Below are 18,382 nucleotides of genomic sequence, written 5' to 3' on the forward strand. Positions count from 1 at the left end.
AGGTGAAAATATACGAGGAGACCAAATTCTGCAGGTTTGCTACCGGAGTAATTAACTAATTTATCTCTTTAATCGATAAGAAAAGAAGAAATAAAAGGTCCGCTTTATCGCTTGTTCACTTTGAACACGCAGTTGTTCCAGCATTTGACAACTTAAATCCTCCCGGCATATTTTGTTGAAACACTCCGTTCGGGTCGTATTTGCTAGCAACCTCCTCCATAAACGCAATGTTTTTGTCGCCATAGCTGCCCAGAGGGTTCTGGCTGAGGTCGGCGTAATTGAGAAAGAGAAACTCGTCGTCGGCTCCATTCTCGACCGCAAAAGTTTTGATGCTGTCCACCCAGGTAGTCATTTTGGCGTCGACTAGCTTTTTGAGCTTTGGGTTTTTGTATGCCACCATTCCGAGAAACAAGACGAGGTTTTCGCTACGATCCTCGAGCCCGAGCACATTTCCGCCGCTTGCTGCGGCCTGTCGGAACTGTTCCACCGATAAACCTTGAAATACACATTGCGCCGTGAAACCGAGCGACGGCTCTGCCTCGAGTTCTTTCACCATGCTCAAATAGGTCTCAACGGCGTAGGCCATAACATCGCGATTGTTTTTGAATGTTAACGTCCGCCAGGCGTTGTAGTTACCCTGCGGCAACTCGAGCTCGTTAGTAAACCCAGCAAGCGTGTCGGTACGCAACGCCGACGTGACGCTGCCTGGAATGTTTAGAAACTCGGCAAGTCCTGGAGCATCTGCTGTGCCATCGACGTTATGCAGTGCGCTGCTTATAAGCGGGTCCGCGGGGGTTTCGCCCTGGGTGTAAGTCCAGAAAGCAATCGCCGAATCTGATTTGCGTCCCTCGTTCCCGAGAACGGTAACGAAATTTTGCATCGCCGATATGACTTTTGGGCTTGCCGAGAACGGGAACGCAGCTGAGCCTCCCCAAAGCGTGGCGGGCGCTTTGAAAGTGTTTAGATCGAAACGTGTCACGACACCAAAATTGTTTGATCCGCCCTTTAGAGCGCGATATAAATCCGCGTTTTCGTTAGCACTAGCACTCACGATGCTGCCATTAGCGAGAACAACCTCGAACTCGGCAACACCGTCACAAGCAAAGCCACGAGTTGTCGAGTAGAAGGAGTTGCCTCCGCTGAGGAGAAGTCCGCCGACGCCGACAGTATATGCCCGACCACCAAGAACCATCAGGTTGATTTTTGAAAGCTCCTCGTAGACAGAGCCCCAGTGGGCACCGGGCTGGACTGAGGTGAGGTTTTTGTCGGCATGGTAAATGATGGTGTTCATGGCGCCTGAATAGTTAGCGTTAAATGTGCCAGATTCTGGGGTTCTGTTTGACTTTCAGATGTTTATACCAACTTACTAAAGTCAATTGTTACGCCATCCTGGATGTTGTTGGCTCCAGGATTTGCCGTATGCCCAGCACCACGCACAGCGAATTTGCAGCAATGGGTGCAAAGCTTTGAGCTTTGGTCGTTGTTACCGCCGGACACGCCCAGTACCTTCACGGCCGTGGCGACCTCCTCGGCGGACTGAGGAACGAAAATGCATGCAGGGGAAATTCGAGTGTTATCCAAGGACCAATAAGTCGACAGAGCACCGTCATAAAGAGTTGAGGTGTTTCTGGACACGCGGTTGCCAAGGCCAGCAGCCTCGAGGACGCCACACTGAAAGAAGGGCCTGGAGGTTAGCACGTCGCTCAAGGCTATGTGAATAGCACAAGAGAGCCTAAAACACTGTTGACATACACATTTCCTTCCGAAATTCTGGGCTTGGCCCAAGGCAGTTACAACCAATCCTGTAGCAAACAGTTGAAACTTCATTATAAATTAGCAAAGACAAAAGGACATCCAAGGTCGATGAGGGATTAAAAACAGGTCCATGCAAGATCCGTTACACATAAAAATCCCGGACAATTTAAAAACGTCGGCTTGCTCCATAGACGCCAAAACCTCAATACCTGAAACACCCTAAGCTGTGCCATTGTCCCATTTCTGGTCAAGTCTCCTGTGGCAAGGTTTTTGTTGGCCCAATTTTAGGCTTTTCAAAATACCGTTTTCGGCATTTCTAGACTCTCTTTTATTATTGGGTGCAAAATACTGTAAAAATGCTGAATCAATGGTGGTAATTTCGTTGTTGCGACTTACAGCAGATCGTCAATTCAAAAGAGCAAAACGTGGCATCAGTACGTCTGTCGCAGCGCTGACGAGAGCCAGAAATGGTCCTCACATACTGCCCAAATTTGGGACTGACTTTAACTTGTAATCAATGGCCTCAAAGTGGGACGTAAGGAACAGGATACGTCTATTAACACGTGACCTAGCGAAAAGATCCGCCTGCGACCGCAGGTGCTCTCATTAGGAGGCCTCCATGATAAATTCTGCCTGCTACAAGGATTTAAAGTAAGGAGTCATCAACAACAGAGGGAGTTGCAATGTCTGCTGGTGTACGGTCCAAATATTCAGTTACGTTCCTCCTCCTTTTTAGAAGCTAGTGCTCCCCCCTGTCCGTCCTCTGCCCCTCTCACCTTTTTAGAAGCTAGTTCCTCCCCTGTCCATCCGCTTCGCCTTTTTTTTGAAGCTAGCCTACTTTTCTTAGTTATACCCCCGTATTTCCATCCAAATAACCATTATTGGTTTATGTGGTCTGGTCAAACTAAGAACATTTGCGAAAACTCTATTTCACGCCCATTCTCGTTAATGAATTTCTTTGAGGCTCAAGCAAAAGCGAAAAACGCCCAAAAAGATGCGACTAAAGCCGGGACAGAAGACGGAGATCATCGGCGCAGCTATCCAACCAGGCCTGGGTTCTCTTGTACCATGCGATTGTCCATGGAACAAATTGAATGCGGCCTTGTTCGGCTCCCGCAACAAAAGCCTTGGTCTCAACGCTTACACCAATCGGCAGCAAAGTTAGCGGGTTGTATGTGGTCTGGTTGATAGATAAATCTGCTGGAAGGTCGCTGGCATAAATATGCTCTTTAATTACTGCCAAAGGAGTCAAAACAGTATCCAAAGTCATGGCAAAATCTACCATCTTTCCCCCGACAATATTGCCAGAACACCTGATCGACCCGGATTCTGACGCTGAAACTAAGGTTACTGGCGAAATGCGGGTGATTGGAAGCCATTTGGACTCAATTCTTGCTGTTGTAATCAAATGACGAAAAACACCATGGATTGCGGTCATTACCAGTTTGAGCAACGGACCGTGAACTTTCAGGTTCCATGTAGCTTCAAATAACTTCTCGCTCGAGCACTTTGCTGCTAGGGTTTGGATTTTGGTCAAACCAGCCAGCGGGCCATTCTCTTTCGCCGGCGGCTTGCATGATATCGTTGATGGCTGATTGGGCCTCCGCCGGCGCAAATGGGTCTTCATAATGCATAATGTCCTCGATACGCTTATAAATAGTGAGCATATTAGGGGGAAGTTGTTTCTTTGGTGCTGTAAGTGGAGGGAGTGTTGTGGGTATGTCTAACTTCCGTACGTCGTTCGTCTTCTTAACCGGGCTTACAGAGCATCGCCTGGGGGTCAGACCGGAACCAGATTGACTGGAACCGGAGATTATCGACCCTGAGCTTTGGGAATGACTTGCACTTGGGCGAAAGGCAGTGCTTTAAAAGTATAGCAGTCAAAGCTTTGCACAGGGAAGCTTGCTAAATTCTGACTGTGGTACTTTTCCGTACTTCTAACCAAAGAGTTCTGGCTCGGAAACCATCCGTTTTTAGCGAAAGGTCTGCCATCTCCTCCTTCTCCCACATCAATTCCTTTGCATCGGCTTGGCTTTTGTTCACAGACTGACAGCCGAAACTTGTTGCTTTCCGATATTTCCTAGCTAACTGCCGGAATACCACCCCAAGTTACCCTTTCAAAAGGCTCGGTGGAAGGAAAGGCCAATAGGAACGAGTCCGACCCAAATCGAATTTGACACAATTCCATACCCAGCGTCATGATATTTTTCGAAAGAACACCACCCAACCACGTTGGCGAACCACGGGAAATAGAAGCAACCATCAACTAACCCAGCCTAAACTCAAGCCTGAACGCTCAACCGACCAAACCCCTTTAATAATTTGGAACCATCATGGAAAGGTCGGAAAGCTCGAGACAGCAGTAATAGTAGCGGTAAGCCGGGGTCAAAGTCAACCGCCTCCGCTGCAGCCCCAGGCCGTAAAACCAGGAGTGCACCCGAGGAGATGTCTTCAGAGCGGCCCGTCTCTCGATACCGCGAGGTGGCCAAATCGCCGCCGCGCGACCGACCGAAGCCGCGGGACGTGCGCTTAAGCAGGAGTTGATGGGCGAGGACTACCAGCGGAACTACCTCCTTTGAGCATCAACTTCACCCCCAATCTTCGTCATACATGTTTGAGCCTCCTGATCACATACGCAAAATGGACGAAATGCCTCACAAACAGTGACGTGTGCAAGTTCGCAACTCCAATGTGCTTTAAAGGTATAACCTTCAAACTTTTAGCACTGATAACCTCACTAAATTCTGACTGTGGTAAATGGCAGTGACCGCAGATGCACTTATTAGGAGGCCTCCGTGATAAATTGTATCTGCTGGAAGGATACATTGGGGAGCTATCAAGAAAAGAAGGAGCCATAGGTGCCTGGGCACCTCGCTTGCACGCGGAGTCTGAGGATAAACACCGGGAAACACATCCGGCCTCTCCTGGGACTTTTTAGAGCCCAATCAGCCGCGAGAGCCAAGACCGGGCCATGGACAACTCTCTCCCGTACACAAAATTTTCAGTATGGGCGCACGGACCATGCTGTTAACGTTTGCGCGGGACTTCCGCCTGTAGCCCTAACAGGCGCGCACACACGAAAAACTCTTCAACCTGTCGCCCTAAGCACCGTCACTACACGGAACGCCTTTCCTCGCAACACCCATGTATAATCGACAGATCTCCCCTTTGACGAGTTTTCCACTGATCGCGGTGAAGGAAGAGTCCGATCGGCGGCTCGGCGCGCCACCCGCATAGAGGCGCACAAGACAAGGCCCAATCTCGCGATGCGAGCCAGCGTGGCACAAAAAACTTTGCCAGCCGGAAAGGCAGGCGTCCTTCCCCGGAAGGCTAGACAATACGGTTTAAAAGAAAGGGAAATTAGGCTGAGAACCACCCGACGGTTCTTCGAATCGACAGGGCACCCTTTCACCCCCTCACACCTTCTGGGATTGCCTGCAGCGAGGAGGTAGTGCCGTTACGGGGGTTGGTTAGTTGTACGTGGACCGGAAGCACTGTGCCGGCGCGGCAGTCTCCAAAGGCTCCCGACAGCAAGACGTGGTCGGCCCATTGCTGGAGACGGCTTTGGGTAACGGGAAGCAAGAAACGTGGGCACGGCCTTGGTTCGCACCCTTGGTACACCCCGTGGACGGTGGGCCGTGGTGGAATAGTGTGACTGAGGCGCCCCATGCTTCTCACTCGCACTGGGAATCTGCGCCGGGTCTGGAGGACGGGAAGAACTCGATTGCATTCATGTCCACATTGTGGCGCTGGGCTAGCCCAGGAACCAACGGGGGACTAAGCTGTGGATGGACATGTACGGGGTGTCGCCGGCTTTTCGAAGCTTTCTACTCGCACTAGGGACGTACACCGGGGCAGATGATGTCGTCGGCATGTTAGGCGGAAGAGATGCTATTTTAGCCGGAGAGGACGGATGCGCGCGTCGGTCTATCAAGAGGCCTTTTTGTGGATGCGGTAGGCTTAAGGTGCAAACCTTGTATTTACGTGGCAGGCTGGGTATCCAGCGACTAGGAGGGCTCTAGCTGGCCTGTCCGTTAGAGGGTCTGGTCCAACCCTGTGACTATAGTTTACTGTAGGAAATGCAAGGAACGGTCCCCCGCATATAGGGAATGGAAATTCCAATACACACCGAGAAAGGAGCCCGAGGAACTGCGTTTGCCAAGACCCCTACTGGGCCATTATTTGGCCATGAGGACCGGCCACGGCGATTTCAAAGCCTACCATGACCGTTTCAACCACCAGGATGCAAACACCTCGTGTGCCTGGTGCTGGAAGCGGACCTCCCCTGAACACCCGGTGCACTGCCGCTTTTCGCGGGCGGTGTGGAGAAACTGGCCGTGGCCTGATAACGACCGGCCGGTCGGGCCGCCAGACCGCGCCCAACGCCGCAAATTCTTCCAGACAAGCCTCGGGCAACCGAAAAGCTTTGAGGCGTTTTCGATAGCCACCAACTATTTCAGCGCCCGCCCCAGAGCGGCCCGCCAGCGCCCCGCGCGCCACGAACGCACTTTACGCCTAGGGACACCGATCGTAAGCGACTCGAACTCAGACGAGGAATAGACTTATTGCCTTTTCACCCATACTTCACGGCACAAGCCGACAGACGAACCCTCCGTGCACCTCAGGCACGGGGTCGCGTCAGTGAACTAACCCCCCTAAGCAGGACCGGGCCCGAACCCGGTCAGGCACGATCCGCCTCTGCCCTCCTTGTTTTTCCCCCTGTGTAAATAAAGAAGATAGAACGCGCGCCGAGATACCCCTCGGGAGGTTGCTAACGGCCGGCTAACAAGCCGGGCCGAGCCCGGCGTTAACTAATACTACTACTACTACTACTACTACTACCGGGCCATGGAACCGCCCAGGCCAGATGAGTTCGTTTGTGGTTGCCTTTGATTGGCATGGTTCGCCAACGCGGCTGGGCAAGGGTTGGATTTCTTTGAAAGGTATCTTTCGTTGCATATCATCCCAGTGCCCAAAGTTAAAAAGTGGCACTACCCCTGAAAGACTGCATACCCTCCTCCTGTCAACCTATACATTCTTGGAAACGGCTAGGGCGGGGACCATACATTGGATGTTGGTACCGGATGCCGGGACAGTGCGAAGGGCGATGGCCGGTGTAGGATCGGAGCTTATATTCGGCCAGCAACTGACTGCGTAGCTGCGGAGGAAGATGGCCGAGGGTGTCACCGAGGTTATTCGTAAGCTACACTTTGTTATGGTTCCTGGCGGTGCGCTAATTCTACTCTGCGGGTGCTTGATGCCGTGGGGAAGGTTGAATTTCGCATCAGCCGATGAGACAAGGTGGATGAGGCATGAGGTATGAGAAGTGCGATGGAAACCAACCTATTTCACACGTCTATTTAACAATCCCATGATTATTGCCCAACGGCCCGACTCAGCGGCCAAATACGCAGACCAGACATGAGTACCTACACAAGACATTGGTGAACCCGCGGGCCTTTGAGCAGTTCGCAGCCATTAATGGCCATTTTACCCTCCATCCGCGTTAAAAGCGCATCGAACTCGCCCTAGTGGACACCCCCGCGCGCAACGATGCGCACGAACAGACGGCGGAAGGCGCCGCAGGCTGGTCATACCTCTGCAGGAATTTAAGTTGCAGGGCCGCAGCAGGCACCCACCTCCACATCGCCCCGGGCCCGGCCCGTGACAATTGATCCGCTATATAGACTCATGTAGACTTAGATAGTGCACCTTGATGCCCCATGTGCGGCTGCATGCGCGGAGAACCGGCGTTGCCGGTGCTCCGTGCGGCCCGGCCTGCGTTTTCTCAGCTATGCAGAGGCCCGCCGTTTCCGCGGTTTGGAGCAAGACCGCAATCTGATTTGAGAGCCTGGGGCGGCAAACTGCGGGGTTCGGCGTTGCATGGTGACAGTGGGTCGTATGGGGCGGACCAGGCGTCCGCGACAGTCCAATGAGCTGCGATTAGTCGCAATTGGTAAACTTGCATGCATACAGTCGCAAACCGTTGCCATCCTTATTTCTGACCACATCAGTCTCATGCTACCGAGGTACTGTATGGTGTTGGGCGGGGAATTGCTTTGTCAAAATTTTATATTGGATGGGGTGGGTTATGAAGTCGCACGGTACAGAAGTTTGCTGGTGCTGACAGATATATTAGTCAGGGTAATTATAACGTTAGCATTGGCAGACTTGAGTCTAATTTAACAGCCAACAACTTCCAAGGTCATATGCTTTTAGCTTCGTCTCCGGAAAGTAAAATTAGACAAATTGCTCAAAAAATATAATCTGACGTTTCTATTTTCCCACATGACTGTTTGTTTTCTGTATCAATTGTCATGACCAGGTAAGAAAGGTCTCCTGTGTCACGGCCAGTCATACATTGGAGAACCTCAGTGTATTAGGCGCTATTAACGAGAATTCTAAACTGAAGAAAAGAGAGAAATCACAATCAACGACGCTCTGGAGAGACGCGCTTAAATCTGGAGTTAGTGGACCCTTTGTCCGATCCCTGGCTCGGCGTGGAGCCGAGTCGTGATTCTGGGGGTAGGTCTGGGGGCCTGATCCTCACATCCTGCCTGTCTATAACCGTGGCCTCCCAGGAACTGGCTGTGGTGGGATAATTTCCGACTCGTCACCTTTTGCTTTGCCCATCAAATATATCTTGGCAGATATTGGCTAAACTATAAGCTATTATTTGACTGTGGGTTAGTCCACGCTGTAATCAAGTTTCTTCTAGTGAACCTCTCCAACGCGTTTACTCATTGGCTTACAGGGGCAAGGTAAACAAATTAACTTCTAAACCTGAATAAATACTAACCACGTCGTACATGAATTAGTGCCATTAACCGATAGGCCAGACGTTTCCCCACTGTATACCAATTAGGTTACGCCTTGTTTCATCTAAAGCCGGCTGTGAAAACACCTTGCGGCCATTAATACTAAACGCCTTCCCCGCCTACCCTACTTCCAGTCTTCAATACCAACAAAAGGACCGAGAGCTTTTACGTAGACCACACTAAAACCAACCCTATCACTCCAGCAATATGGAGCTCCTCAACATTTTTGCCAACTGCTTTAGCAGCATAAAACAAGACGATTACCTGTTCGATGGCCACGAGAAGCCATGCAACATCTCTGCCGTTCGCTCCGCCCAAGGAATATCAAACGCGGTCGTCGAGCTTCTTCGCACCGCTGAAAAGGATGGCCCGATGCTGCGAAGTCAAATCAACGATGCTGTCGGCAGCCAAGGCTGGACCGAGAGTATCGCCCGCGCAATTGTCGCCAGCCTGGAAGCACTTATCACACAGGGCCGAGAGATAATCGGTTCAGTTTTGGGCGAGTTTATTGATAAGGCCGTAGAAGCCACACATTCTAATTTCGACTTTCCACACGATCACCCGTATCTTACCGCCGGCTTTGCCACCATCGTTGCTGTCGGCGTGCTGGTGCTCGTGTCACCGTGAGCTGTAGAAGCCCTTGGATTTGCGGAGCTAGGACGCGTTGCTGGTAAAAATAATCTGTATAATGTTTAGTTTTTGAATCTTTATGGGCTGACTCAAACGCAGATTCATTTGCGGCGTGGTGGCAATCTACCTATGCCGGGTTTGTCCCCAAAGGATCACTGTTTAGCTTTTTCCAGAGGCTCGGCATGATCTGGGGAAGATCATGACAACTACCAAATTTGGATGCTTTATGCTACAGCTGCGCTGCTGCTAATTGCAGTTGGCAATAGCATCAAATAACTAGTGGACTATGCCTCCAGCTCGAGATAAACGTATGCAAACCTGCTTTGGCTCGTGCGTTTGAAAGGAGTTTTAGGGTGAATTAAGATGGTGTCCCAGATCGATCTGCTAGCTTGATGGGGCTATTGTTGATTCATGGGCAGACATGCGAGTAAGTAGATCACGTGCATAACCGCGTGATCTGAAGACACGGAGCAGAGTTTTTCCAACAGATCCATGCAGGCTTGTAGATAGTTACAGTTTTACCGAAGAGAAGTAATGATGAATTAGAGAATATAGTTTTGTTACTTTGTTTGTATTGTTTTACCGATCGCAGCGATCACACGATTCCTATCAACACTATTCTTTTTTTTTGAAAAGTCTCTTCCGCGAACGCACCTGCGATAGGTCCTGACGCGCTGAAACCGACTGCGCCCAGGGTTGGCAGTGCAATTACAGCTGGTGCTGAAACCATAGTAATTCCGGTTGCTCCTGCAATAGCCGCTACTGCCATGCAGAGGTCTGCGGGGGCTGCTCGGGCTGCGTGCGCTGCAGGATCCAGAATGACTTCAAAAACTCTTTTGCCCGTTTCTTTTGCGGCATTAAATGCCATTTTTAATAGTTTGCCGGCCTCAACTGTTGCAACATATAAGATTTGCATGTTCATCTCAATCTCGAGAAGCCGTTCGTATTGTTCAAGCAGATTTAAAGGCTTTGTTTGGGATCGACGATAGCTTGTCTAAGCATGATTTGTGGCCAAGGAGAAGATAAGAAACATATTTCAAAGCTCCTGAAATCCATCATTTGTGCTAAGTGTCCATTAGAGCCTTGCTTGGAAATAGGATTTGTAATGATGTCGTCAATACCAGTCTAGGTTTCATGTAGCCGATGTGCATTTTCGGAGGTTTCGTTACTCGCTGAAAAAATGGAATTAGTTCAATCTAGAATGGGATCTTCTAAACAATTCGTCACACACCTTTGGATGGATTCTACATGTCTTTAATTCCAGACGGGGCTGATTTTATTAAAGTTCCTTTTCTTTTTTCAATTTATGAAGCAGCCCCCCAGAAAAGATAGCAATGTGGGTCAAATTTGGGGCTCAAGTGAAGACCTGCCTCTAACTGGCATTGAGAGGTGCCAAGCGATTTGAATTGATGAGATGGAAGACATTTGAAGCTCTCGAGAAGAAAAGCATATGTTTTGGGTAAGATAATCGAGTTGTTGAGCAATGAGCGCAACGGCTAATAAGCTATAGCGCAAAGAGTTTCCCGCAGAAATTTACCTCCATGAGATGGTTTTGGTATTGACTCAGCATAAAGTCGACCACTAACACACAAGCGAATGCGTGATGAGAAGACTGTTGCACTGGGGCGTGTAATCTCGATAACTTTACCGTTTTGAGGGGTGTCTCCCACCTACACGTGATTCAGTAGAAAGTTCGTGTATCTTTAGCCAGCTCCGTTTCTGGTGCGTTTTGCACACAATTCAGAACATGTATCAATCCAGACGATTTTATACACCCTATCATGGTACCGTACGGGCACACCACCGTGCGACAAAGACCTAGGTTCCCCGCTTTAAAGTGTACAATCGTCCAATCGTGTCAATCACATGATCGCACCTTCAGCACAAGAGGATGCAACACCTGTTATGGTCCGTGCACTGAAAAGTTATAAACGTGAATTTCAATTGAAAGACGACGATCCTCAAAGGTTCGCGAGATTCACAAGCTTTAGCTATGTCTCCCACATCGGGATCATCCGGACCTTCTCAGCAATGACAGCTTTTACTTCTCCACATATTTGTCTGGTTTTGTCGCCTAACTGTGCACTTCGAACTCTCTTCATGGCTCGCCAATGCGTGTTGATCAGGCTCCGGCTTGGTCGCGATCTTCTAAAGCATTGCTAGTGCGATTTTGTAGCTAATCTTTTATTAATGATGGCAGCATTCAAGGAATTTTTAGGAGAGTTGGTATCGAAGTAGGTGTTCTCTTGAGTTCTTATCAACTTCAGTGCTCCAGCGTCGGCCCGATCCCGCTCGCCGCATTACCACCCCAAAACCATCAACTGACGTCTGTAGGGCCCGTGAGAAAGAGGATTTCACCGACTTTGTGCTGATCTGTGGCAATGAGAGATTCCCAGTTCACAAAGTCATCGCGTGCAGCCAGTCAAAAGTCTTTTATGCGGCGTGCAAAAATCCATTCAAAGTAAGCAGTCGGTTCGGGTGAAAAGCCGATTGAGTTAACCCCAAACTTACATCATTAGTACTGTTGCAGGAAGCGGAGTCCGAAGAGTATGATATTCTTGAACAATCGCCAGGAATGGTGCGTCGGATGGTGGATTTCTTTTATACCGGAAATTACATGGACAACAGCAATACAAACCAACATCTAAGCAGCAATGAGGTTGAGCACAACGACGAAGAGGGAACCACGGCTCTACGTACACACGCTAGGATGTTCGCCCTGGCCAACATATACCAAGTTGACCAGCTACAAAACTTAGCCGCCGCCAAGTACGACAAGGCGGTGGAGGAAACTTCCCATATCCAGGACGTGCTTGATTCGATACCGGATATCTATGGGCTGACTCCCGACTCTGTCCGGACCCTTCGCGAGATCGCAGTTATGGCCGTTCGCATTAAGCTCGGGCACCAATCTGCCGCCGCTTGCGCTAGAAGCTCGGAGGGTAGAAGCGAAGCTGCTGCATACAGCGTAATGGCACTTCTGGACACGGGTGCTACTGGAACACTCGAATTTATGAAGGACTTGCTAAGCTCTTATATCCGAGCTCCTTTGTTAGGAAGCTGTTTCAACTGTAATACTGAGAACCTGCAGCCTGCGGAGCCTTTGCAAATCAAATGTCTGAAATGTGGGAAGGGCGGGGCGACGCCGTTATGGAGAAGATCGGGGTATAGGATCTCGAAATATAAGCCTACAAGTTGAGGAAATCCTGAAGAGGAACGATTTGACAGGGCGTACACTTGGCCATGGTAATATAGGAAAAGGCAAAACCATTACAAAAATCATGGCGTGAGGGACTAAATTGACAGTCTTTGTTTTTTTAACGTGGTTTTATTCCCACTTGGGGCTGTGCTACTAAGGCAAATAATGCAGTGGTAGTTAGCTGGGGTCTGATTTTGATCATTTACCGTGCTGATCTTTGCTTGACTTCACCTTCCCACGCCTCCCCGTTGCCAATGCTCTCATTGGGCTCATGATGCTTATCAAATTAAACGTACGTTCAACTCTGGAGTAAAGTTGGGCAAAAGTCAAGCGTACTAACCTTGTTGTAAACTCAAACAAGATTGTTATCCCATCAGCATAAGAAACCCTAAATTCCGTTAGCCCCTTGGCCATCATCGTAGGACATGGCACTGGGTCCAATGCCGTCTCTCGTGGCTCTTTTGGGCATTGTTTTCAGAGGTTTCACCGGGACTATATAGTATTAGCATCCACTCTTTCGTCTCCCGACTCACTTGGGGCTGAGCCAGTGACGGCGCCCTGAGCAGGTACTTTGTCGTGATCGACAGCAAGACTCGCATGCCCATGCGCGCTGTTTTGTGCCCCTTGCCCTTTCCCGCGGTAGGGCGATGTTCGAAACCAAAGACCCGGGGTCCTCCGGCCGTTCGCTACCACAAGACACTTGCAAACTTGCCGAGACTAAAGTGCCATGGTTACCATCTGTTTTCACAACAATTAGGTGTAGGTCACGATCTGGCCCCCGCGCCGTGAAGTTAGAATCTGGGATTTATTTTGGTCAAACATTGCGTTATCCTATGGCAAACAGTGAAAGGGACTTGACATCTGCCAGAGTATGACCACAAATTATGTCAGTTCACATGCGCGTCGTTTACTCGTTGGCTGTCGGTACTTTTTGTAAGAGGGCCAGAAAGAACCTTTTTCGAACTTTGGTTGTTCGCTAAACTTTGGGACATCAAGGTTTTGTCTTTGTCGAGATAAGAATGCGATTGTAAAGGGCCAGCATATTATTGTTTTATCGTTATGGAGCAGTGTGATATCCAGTCACCGAGGTTTGTTAAGCTTCTAGCCGTTCTCTCAGTCCTTTGGTGCTTGCTCTCGCACATGAAAACCAACAACATGTTGTAGGATAGAGTTTCTGTGTAATGGATCTGGCGACCCGGTTATTCGGCCCACACGCATTCAAAATTAAACTTTGGAGTTTATAAATTCTGAGCAACACAAAGTGTGTGATCGCGAGCACCAATCACCTACTGATCAACTTACTTATCCAGCCTTTTGTAATATTTGTCTTTGTTGGGATATCAGAGTTTGAACTTTAGAATGGAAAAGATTTATATATCTTGCAGTAAACTCAAATAAATAGACATTGGATTTTCCCCAGTCCCTTTGCCGAGTTTTAGATTGCACACTTACACGCACGCGCGAGCAGTGACCAACTGCACGGTCGCGACACAATGGAGCTTGATCTATGAAATATCGCATAAGATAACTTAAACGATGGGTCATCGATTGGCCTTTCTTCGCCTATCAAACAGGGTCGTCACATAATTAGGGTTGTGAACACCCGTCTTTTTAAAGGAGTGGGGTGAACCCAAAATCATGACTACACCTAATTAGAAAGTGCTGGCGCATGCAAGTGCACTGTATCAATTTAGCATGTGCGGTAATTCTGGTCCTCTGTGGGAGGTGCCGGCAAAGCACAAGAAGACGGCATCCCTTAGTCTACGCCTTCTTTTTCTACCGCTAACATCCTTAAAACCTTGGAACTATCATTAACTGTCATCAGGTTCACTTCTAGTACCAGTGAGGGTCGATAGGCTTACTTTTACATTCCCCAAACCGCATACCAGCCTCATAGATAATTGGAATCTACAGTCTCTACGCTTGGCTATGCCAGGCTTGTCACATCAGGGCAATGACACCGCTGAAATGTCGCTAGCCCCAGGGAGCCAGACATTCAATTCCCGGAGAATCTTCTGGTTCATTTGGAGACGCCACAGCAGCACCTCAAAAGGTTCAAGGCGGAGCTGGTTCCTCTTGAAAGCGGGCCTTACTCCGACATATATATTACCTTGTCAAAGGCGCTTCATCACGGAAGCAACACCTATAGCATCCTGTTGACTGCCGATCAAGACATCGTTTATGAGGCTCTTAGACAAAGGTGTCACTCCTCCAGCCAACTGAGGAGTCAGAAATATGTTCTCCTTTGTGATAACTCCCGAGACATCAGACTGCCTTCCGGGCTTACGCTCCAGGACTTCTTACCTTCGCGGCCCCGAAGCAACAGCACTCCAAAGCGACGGGCAGTGGCTATCGACCGTGAGATGGTGGGAATAGAAGTTTCGACAGCAGCTCGAAAAAACAACCGAACCACAAATGGGGGCTTGGGGAAACTTGCGTCACGCAGGATCGAGACAAGTGAAATCGCCTACATCTGCGCGGTTGATTTCCTGACAGGCGAGATCCTGATTAATCAGTTCGTTCAGCCCCGTGGAAAAATAATCAACTGGCGCACCAAACACAGTGGCATCACATCCCGCGCCTTGCGGGAAGCCAAGTCTAGCAGGAACTGCCTTGCGAGCTGGCGCGCTGCTAGGGCCGAGCTATGGGAGTATGTTGATGCCGATACTATTTTGATCGTTCATGGTCTGAAACACGATCTACACGGTCTCTGCGTTGCCCACACTCGAATTGTCGATACGTCTTTGCAGACTGCCGAAGCTGTTTTTCGTGGTGTTGAATTATTTCGACGCGTTTGGGCGTTGAAAGACTTGATGAAGGAGCTTGTGAAGGTCCATATTCAGAGCCATGGCCGGCAAGGACATGACTGCGTTGAGGATACGTTGGCAACGCGCGAGCTGGCACTTTGGTGTCTTCAGAATCCGCGGAAGCTCGAGGCATGGGGTTAGAAAAGCGAGAAAGCCATGAGAAACAGCCCGTTGAAAGTGGCAGGGTCAAGACAGAGAGGGAGGAGGAAGTGCCGTCAAAAGACAGCCGTTTCGAATGGTAGCAATCAGATTCAAAAGGCCAAGCAAACGGGCGTTACTTACCATGACCAAAATCCCAGGCTTTCCAGCTTTTATAGGATAAGAACATTTTTATCGCTCTATTAACGGCCAGACCCGATGCATTGGGTCTTTTTGGTTGTGTTTTCTCGCTAATTATGTAGAAGTTGAAACACCTAAAAACTCCGGTTTGTTTAGAACCTGGCGATTGTACTTTCAAGTATTTTGTGTACATTATAGTTTATCTACGGCAGTCTGTTATAATTAGTCCTGGAAGGACCGAATCCGAACAGGAAAGACAAAGCACCTTTTGTTGCTGAATTGTAAACTCGCCCAGCCCAAAAGAGCAGGGCACAATAAAATTGGCTAGTGTGGTAAATAAAGAACAAGATATCGTATAGGAATGCGGTGCTATATGCTTAAAAGAATCGTTAGATATTTTGACCTTTCAATTATCGATACAATGGTTCGGTTCCGGTACATCTAAAGCTTGGAAGGCCTGAATTGGTATTCGAGGGATAAGAGTTTGGAAGCACGCTTGAATTCAACCAAGCTTTGCTAAATTTCTACGCCTTTCTGTATTTGATTTTATAGTTAATGCTTCGTCAGCCGTTACAGATTACCATACGAATCGGGGAACGTGATTTTCAATGGGTCATTGCTGCAGGTGGTGCAATCGTTTTTACATTCCGCAGATCCGCCGCCTGGCCCAGTTGCAGCATTAGAAAGGCAAAAGTTTCGACTATGCAAGTGGATCTTGACTATTGGTATACGTAAAAGCGGTTGTCTACTAAAAACTTTTATTTTTTTGGTTTCATTGTGAACCATTTCATAACTTGAAAATAAGTTCTACGGCCTTGCATTTTGTAATCCTTTCTTTCAATGGTCTGCCAGTTTAGTATAGGTTTAACACGTTTCTATCAGTGATCAGATCATCAGTAACTCAGCCTGGTGTGTAGCTTACCGCAATGCAGCATGGGGCATCTGTTACCGGGCATTGCTTTCTCTGGCCGAGCCTTATGGCGTCAATTATATCCTCATGACAGCACCACAAAGCCTTATGGCAGCGGACTTTCCGTCGTAACTCCTATCTTCTGCCAGTCGGACCTAACTATCATCTCTGTTCCATGTTACAGTACGCGCTACTATAAGCTTTTAACAGTTGGAAGGCGCACAGCACGCTTTCTAGCTGCATACTCCTGCCATCTTCTCCGCCTGGTTATTTTGCTCCAAAACAAGCGCGACTTTCGTCTGTCTAAGCTTTTCTTTTAGCTCTGCCACCTGTCTGAAAAGTTCGTCATACTGCTTCTCTAATTCGGTCGACGGACGACAAGAAATCTGCTCGGGGTTTCGCCTGATACCCGAAGTTAGCCCTTCATGGTTTTTGTGTGGTGATAAAGTTGCAGCATGGAGCCTGAGCGTCAAGTCTTGAATAACGGTTGCCTTCATCTTCATCAGCACTTATTCAATAACAAGGACATATGATCTCACCATTTTTAGCTAGCTTTGCTGATCTAGAAGCAGTACACGGGTGTTTGGCGGCAATAAGAAAGTAGTAGGTTGGAAAGGAGATCACTGCTTTTATTACGGTCGAAAGGTAATCCTGAGTGGGATTTGGACCCATACTTATAGTTATGTCCAGATGGATTAACAGATAGGGTTCATGTCTGAATTGGTGACCAAAAACAGGACCTTGCAAATGCAACTTTGGACAAGACCATTTTTGGGATAAACGTCAACCAGTCATATTTGCAACCTCAAGGTCTTAGACTCCAGTCCTTCCCAAAGTAAAATAGGACTATCCTGCGAAACTAACCTCTTCTAGGCATTCCTTGGCTATTGTGGCCTCAAGGCACCCATGAAAAGCGCTCTTACGTATCGCCGTGTCCATGTTGTTATGAATTCTGCTGATACAATAGAAGGTGAAATGGGCTTCGCCAAATTCCGTAGTTAATATTTTTAATAGTGGTGGTGTGGACCCGTAACTTATGTGGCTTGGCAGACTCCGCTCGTACCTGGCAGATACCCAGGGACAGTCCCGAAACAGATCCAGAATCGGGAAAAGCCAAAACAGGCCCTGGGAATCTATCGGGAACCAAACTCGTCCAAACAGCCGGGACTCCCCCATTGCCATTTTCGTCCCCATCAATTCTCCTACCCTACTGTGTTTATTTTCTATCCAACACCTCGCTCCAAACCCGCGACAATCACGGCGCCACAACTGGATGCGGCAGAGTGTTTACTGATCCAACCCTTCAGGCATCGCCATGATTGCGTCTCGATGCCTGTTAGTGGTCGAGACATGGGTTTTACAGCTGCGACAATCGATGGCATCCTCCGCCTTTCGTTTGCGACTGTCAATATCAATGTCAATATTAATCTCCTCCTTTTTCGCTTTTTCCTTTATACTGCTTCTAATATGCTCTAGCATTTGGCTGATCGGTTTGTACGGCGATTGCGTCGGTTTTTTGGGTAAAAAATTCGTTTTTTTGGCAGCCCCAGTTGCCTGCAGCATTTTGAGACGTTGGCACTTTTTCTTAAAACTTCCATCACGCCGTGCTTTGCTGGACGATTAGTGATGAGGCGAAAAGAATGGAGTTGATTGCTGGTCGGATGGCAACCAAGTATCCCCCGTTCCTGTGCATTGCAAAGGCAGGCCACATGGCCATTCCATATGCATCCATAGGTTTCCATGTGAACGCATTTCCCCTTTTGTGATTGGCGATTTAGAGTCCCGGCACAGCAAATTACCAGCCCATGGTTAGCAATCTTTTCGCAATCAAGCAACACGGCACACCCAAGAGACCGTTCGCTGGGCATTCGAGTGGCTATGGATATCGATCAGCAACCGTATTACCCCGCTCTTGGGCTTTTGGAAACTACTCCGTGGTGATCTCGCACAGCCGCATACGTGCAGCCCCTCGCCTAAAAACAGG

General features: G+C 48.8%; 5 protein-coding genes across 5 annotated transcripts; 2 read left to right on the forward strand and 3 right to left on the reverse strand.

Moving 5' to 3' along the window:
* Positions 1-115: 115 nt before the first annotated feature.
* On the reverse strand, positions 116-1,827 carry PpBr36_10915 (uncharacterized protein; the record flags this gene model as incomplete). Its single annotated transcript, XM_029898023.1, has 3 exons — positions 1,753-1,827; positions 1,368-1,709; positions 116-1,296 (listed from the first exon to the last, which is right to left on the reverse strand). The coding sequence occupies exons 1-3, from the start codon at positions 1,754-1,756 to the stop codon at positions 116-118; spliced, it is 1,527 nt and encodes a 508-aa protein (XP_029743578.1). The 5' UTR covers positions 1,757-1,827.
* Positions 1,828-2,755: 928 nt separating this feature from the next.
* PpBr36_10916 (uncharacterized protein) lies at positions 2,756-4,319 on the reverse strand (the record flags this gene model as incomplete). The annotated part of the gene is made up of 2 exons (XM_029898024.1): positions 2,756-3,376; positions 4,152-4,319. Coding segments are annotated over 2 exons (789 nt in total), but the record flags the coding sequence as incomplete, so codon positions are not given.
* Positions 4,320-11,472: 7,153 nt separating this feature from the next.
* Positions 11,473-12,402, forward strand: PpBr36_10917 (uncharacterized protein; the record flags this gene model as incomplete). Its single annotated transcript, XM_029898025.1, has 2 exons — positions 11,473-11,664; positions 11,734-12,402. Coding segments are annotated over 2 exons (861 nt in total), but the record flags the coding sequence as incomplete, so codon positions are not given.
* Positions 12,403-14,381: 1,979 nt separating this feature from the next.
* Positions 14,382-15,350, forward strand: PpBr36_10919 (uncharacterized protein; the record flags this gene model as incomplete). The annotated part of the gene is made up of 3 exons (XM_029898026.1): positions 14,382-14,760; positions 14,966-15,052; positions 15,163-15,350. Coding segments are annotated over 3 exons (654 nt in total), but the record flags the coding sequence as incomplete, so codon positions are not given.
* Positions 15,351-16,631: 1,281 nt separating this feature from the next.
* Positions 16,632-16,901, reverse strand: PpBr36_10920 (uncharacterized protein; the record flags this gene model as incomplete). Its single annotated transcript, XM_029898027.1, has 1 exon — positions 16,632-16,901. The coding sequence occupies one exon, from the start codon at positions 16,899-16,901 to the stop codon at positions 16,632-16,634; it is 270 nt and encodes an 89-aa protein (XP_029743636.1).
* Between the last annotated feature and the right edge of the window lie 1,481 nt (positions 16,902-18,382).

Source organism: Pyricularia pennisetigena (assembly GCF_004337985.1).
Source record: "Pyricularia pennisetigena strain Br36 chromosome Unknown Pyricularia_pennisetigena_Br36_Scf_12, whole genome shotgun sequence".
In the NCBI taxonomy this organism is placed as follows: Eukaryota; Fungi; Ascomycota; class Sordariomycetes; order Magnaporthales; family Pyriculariaceae; genus Pyricularia; species Pyricularia pennisetigena.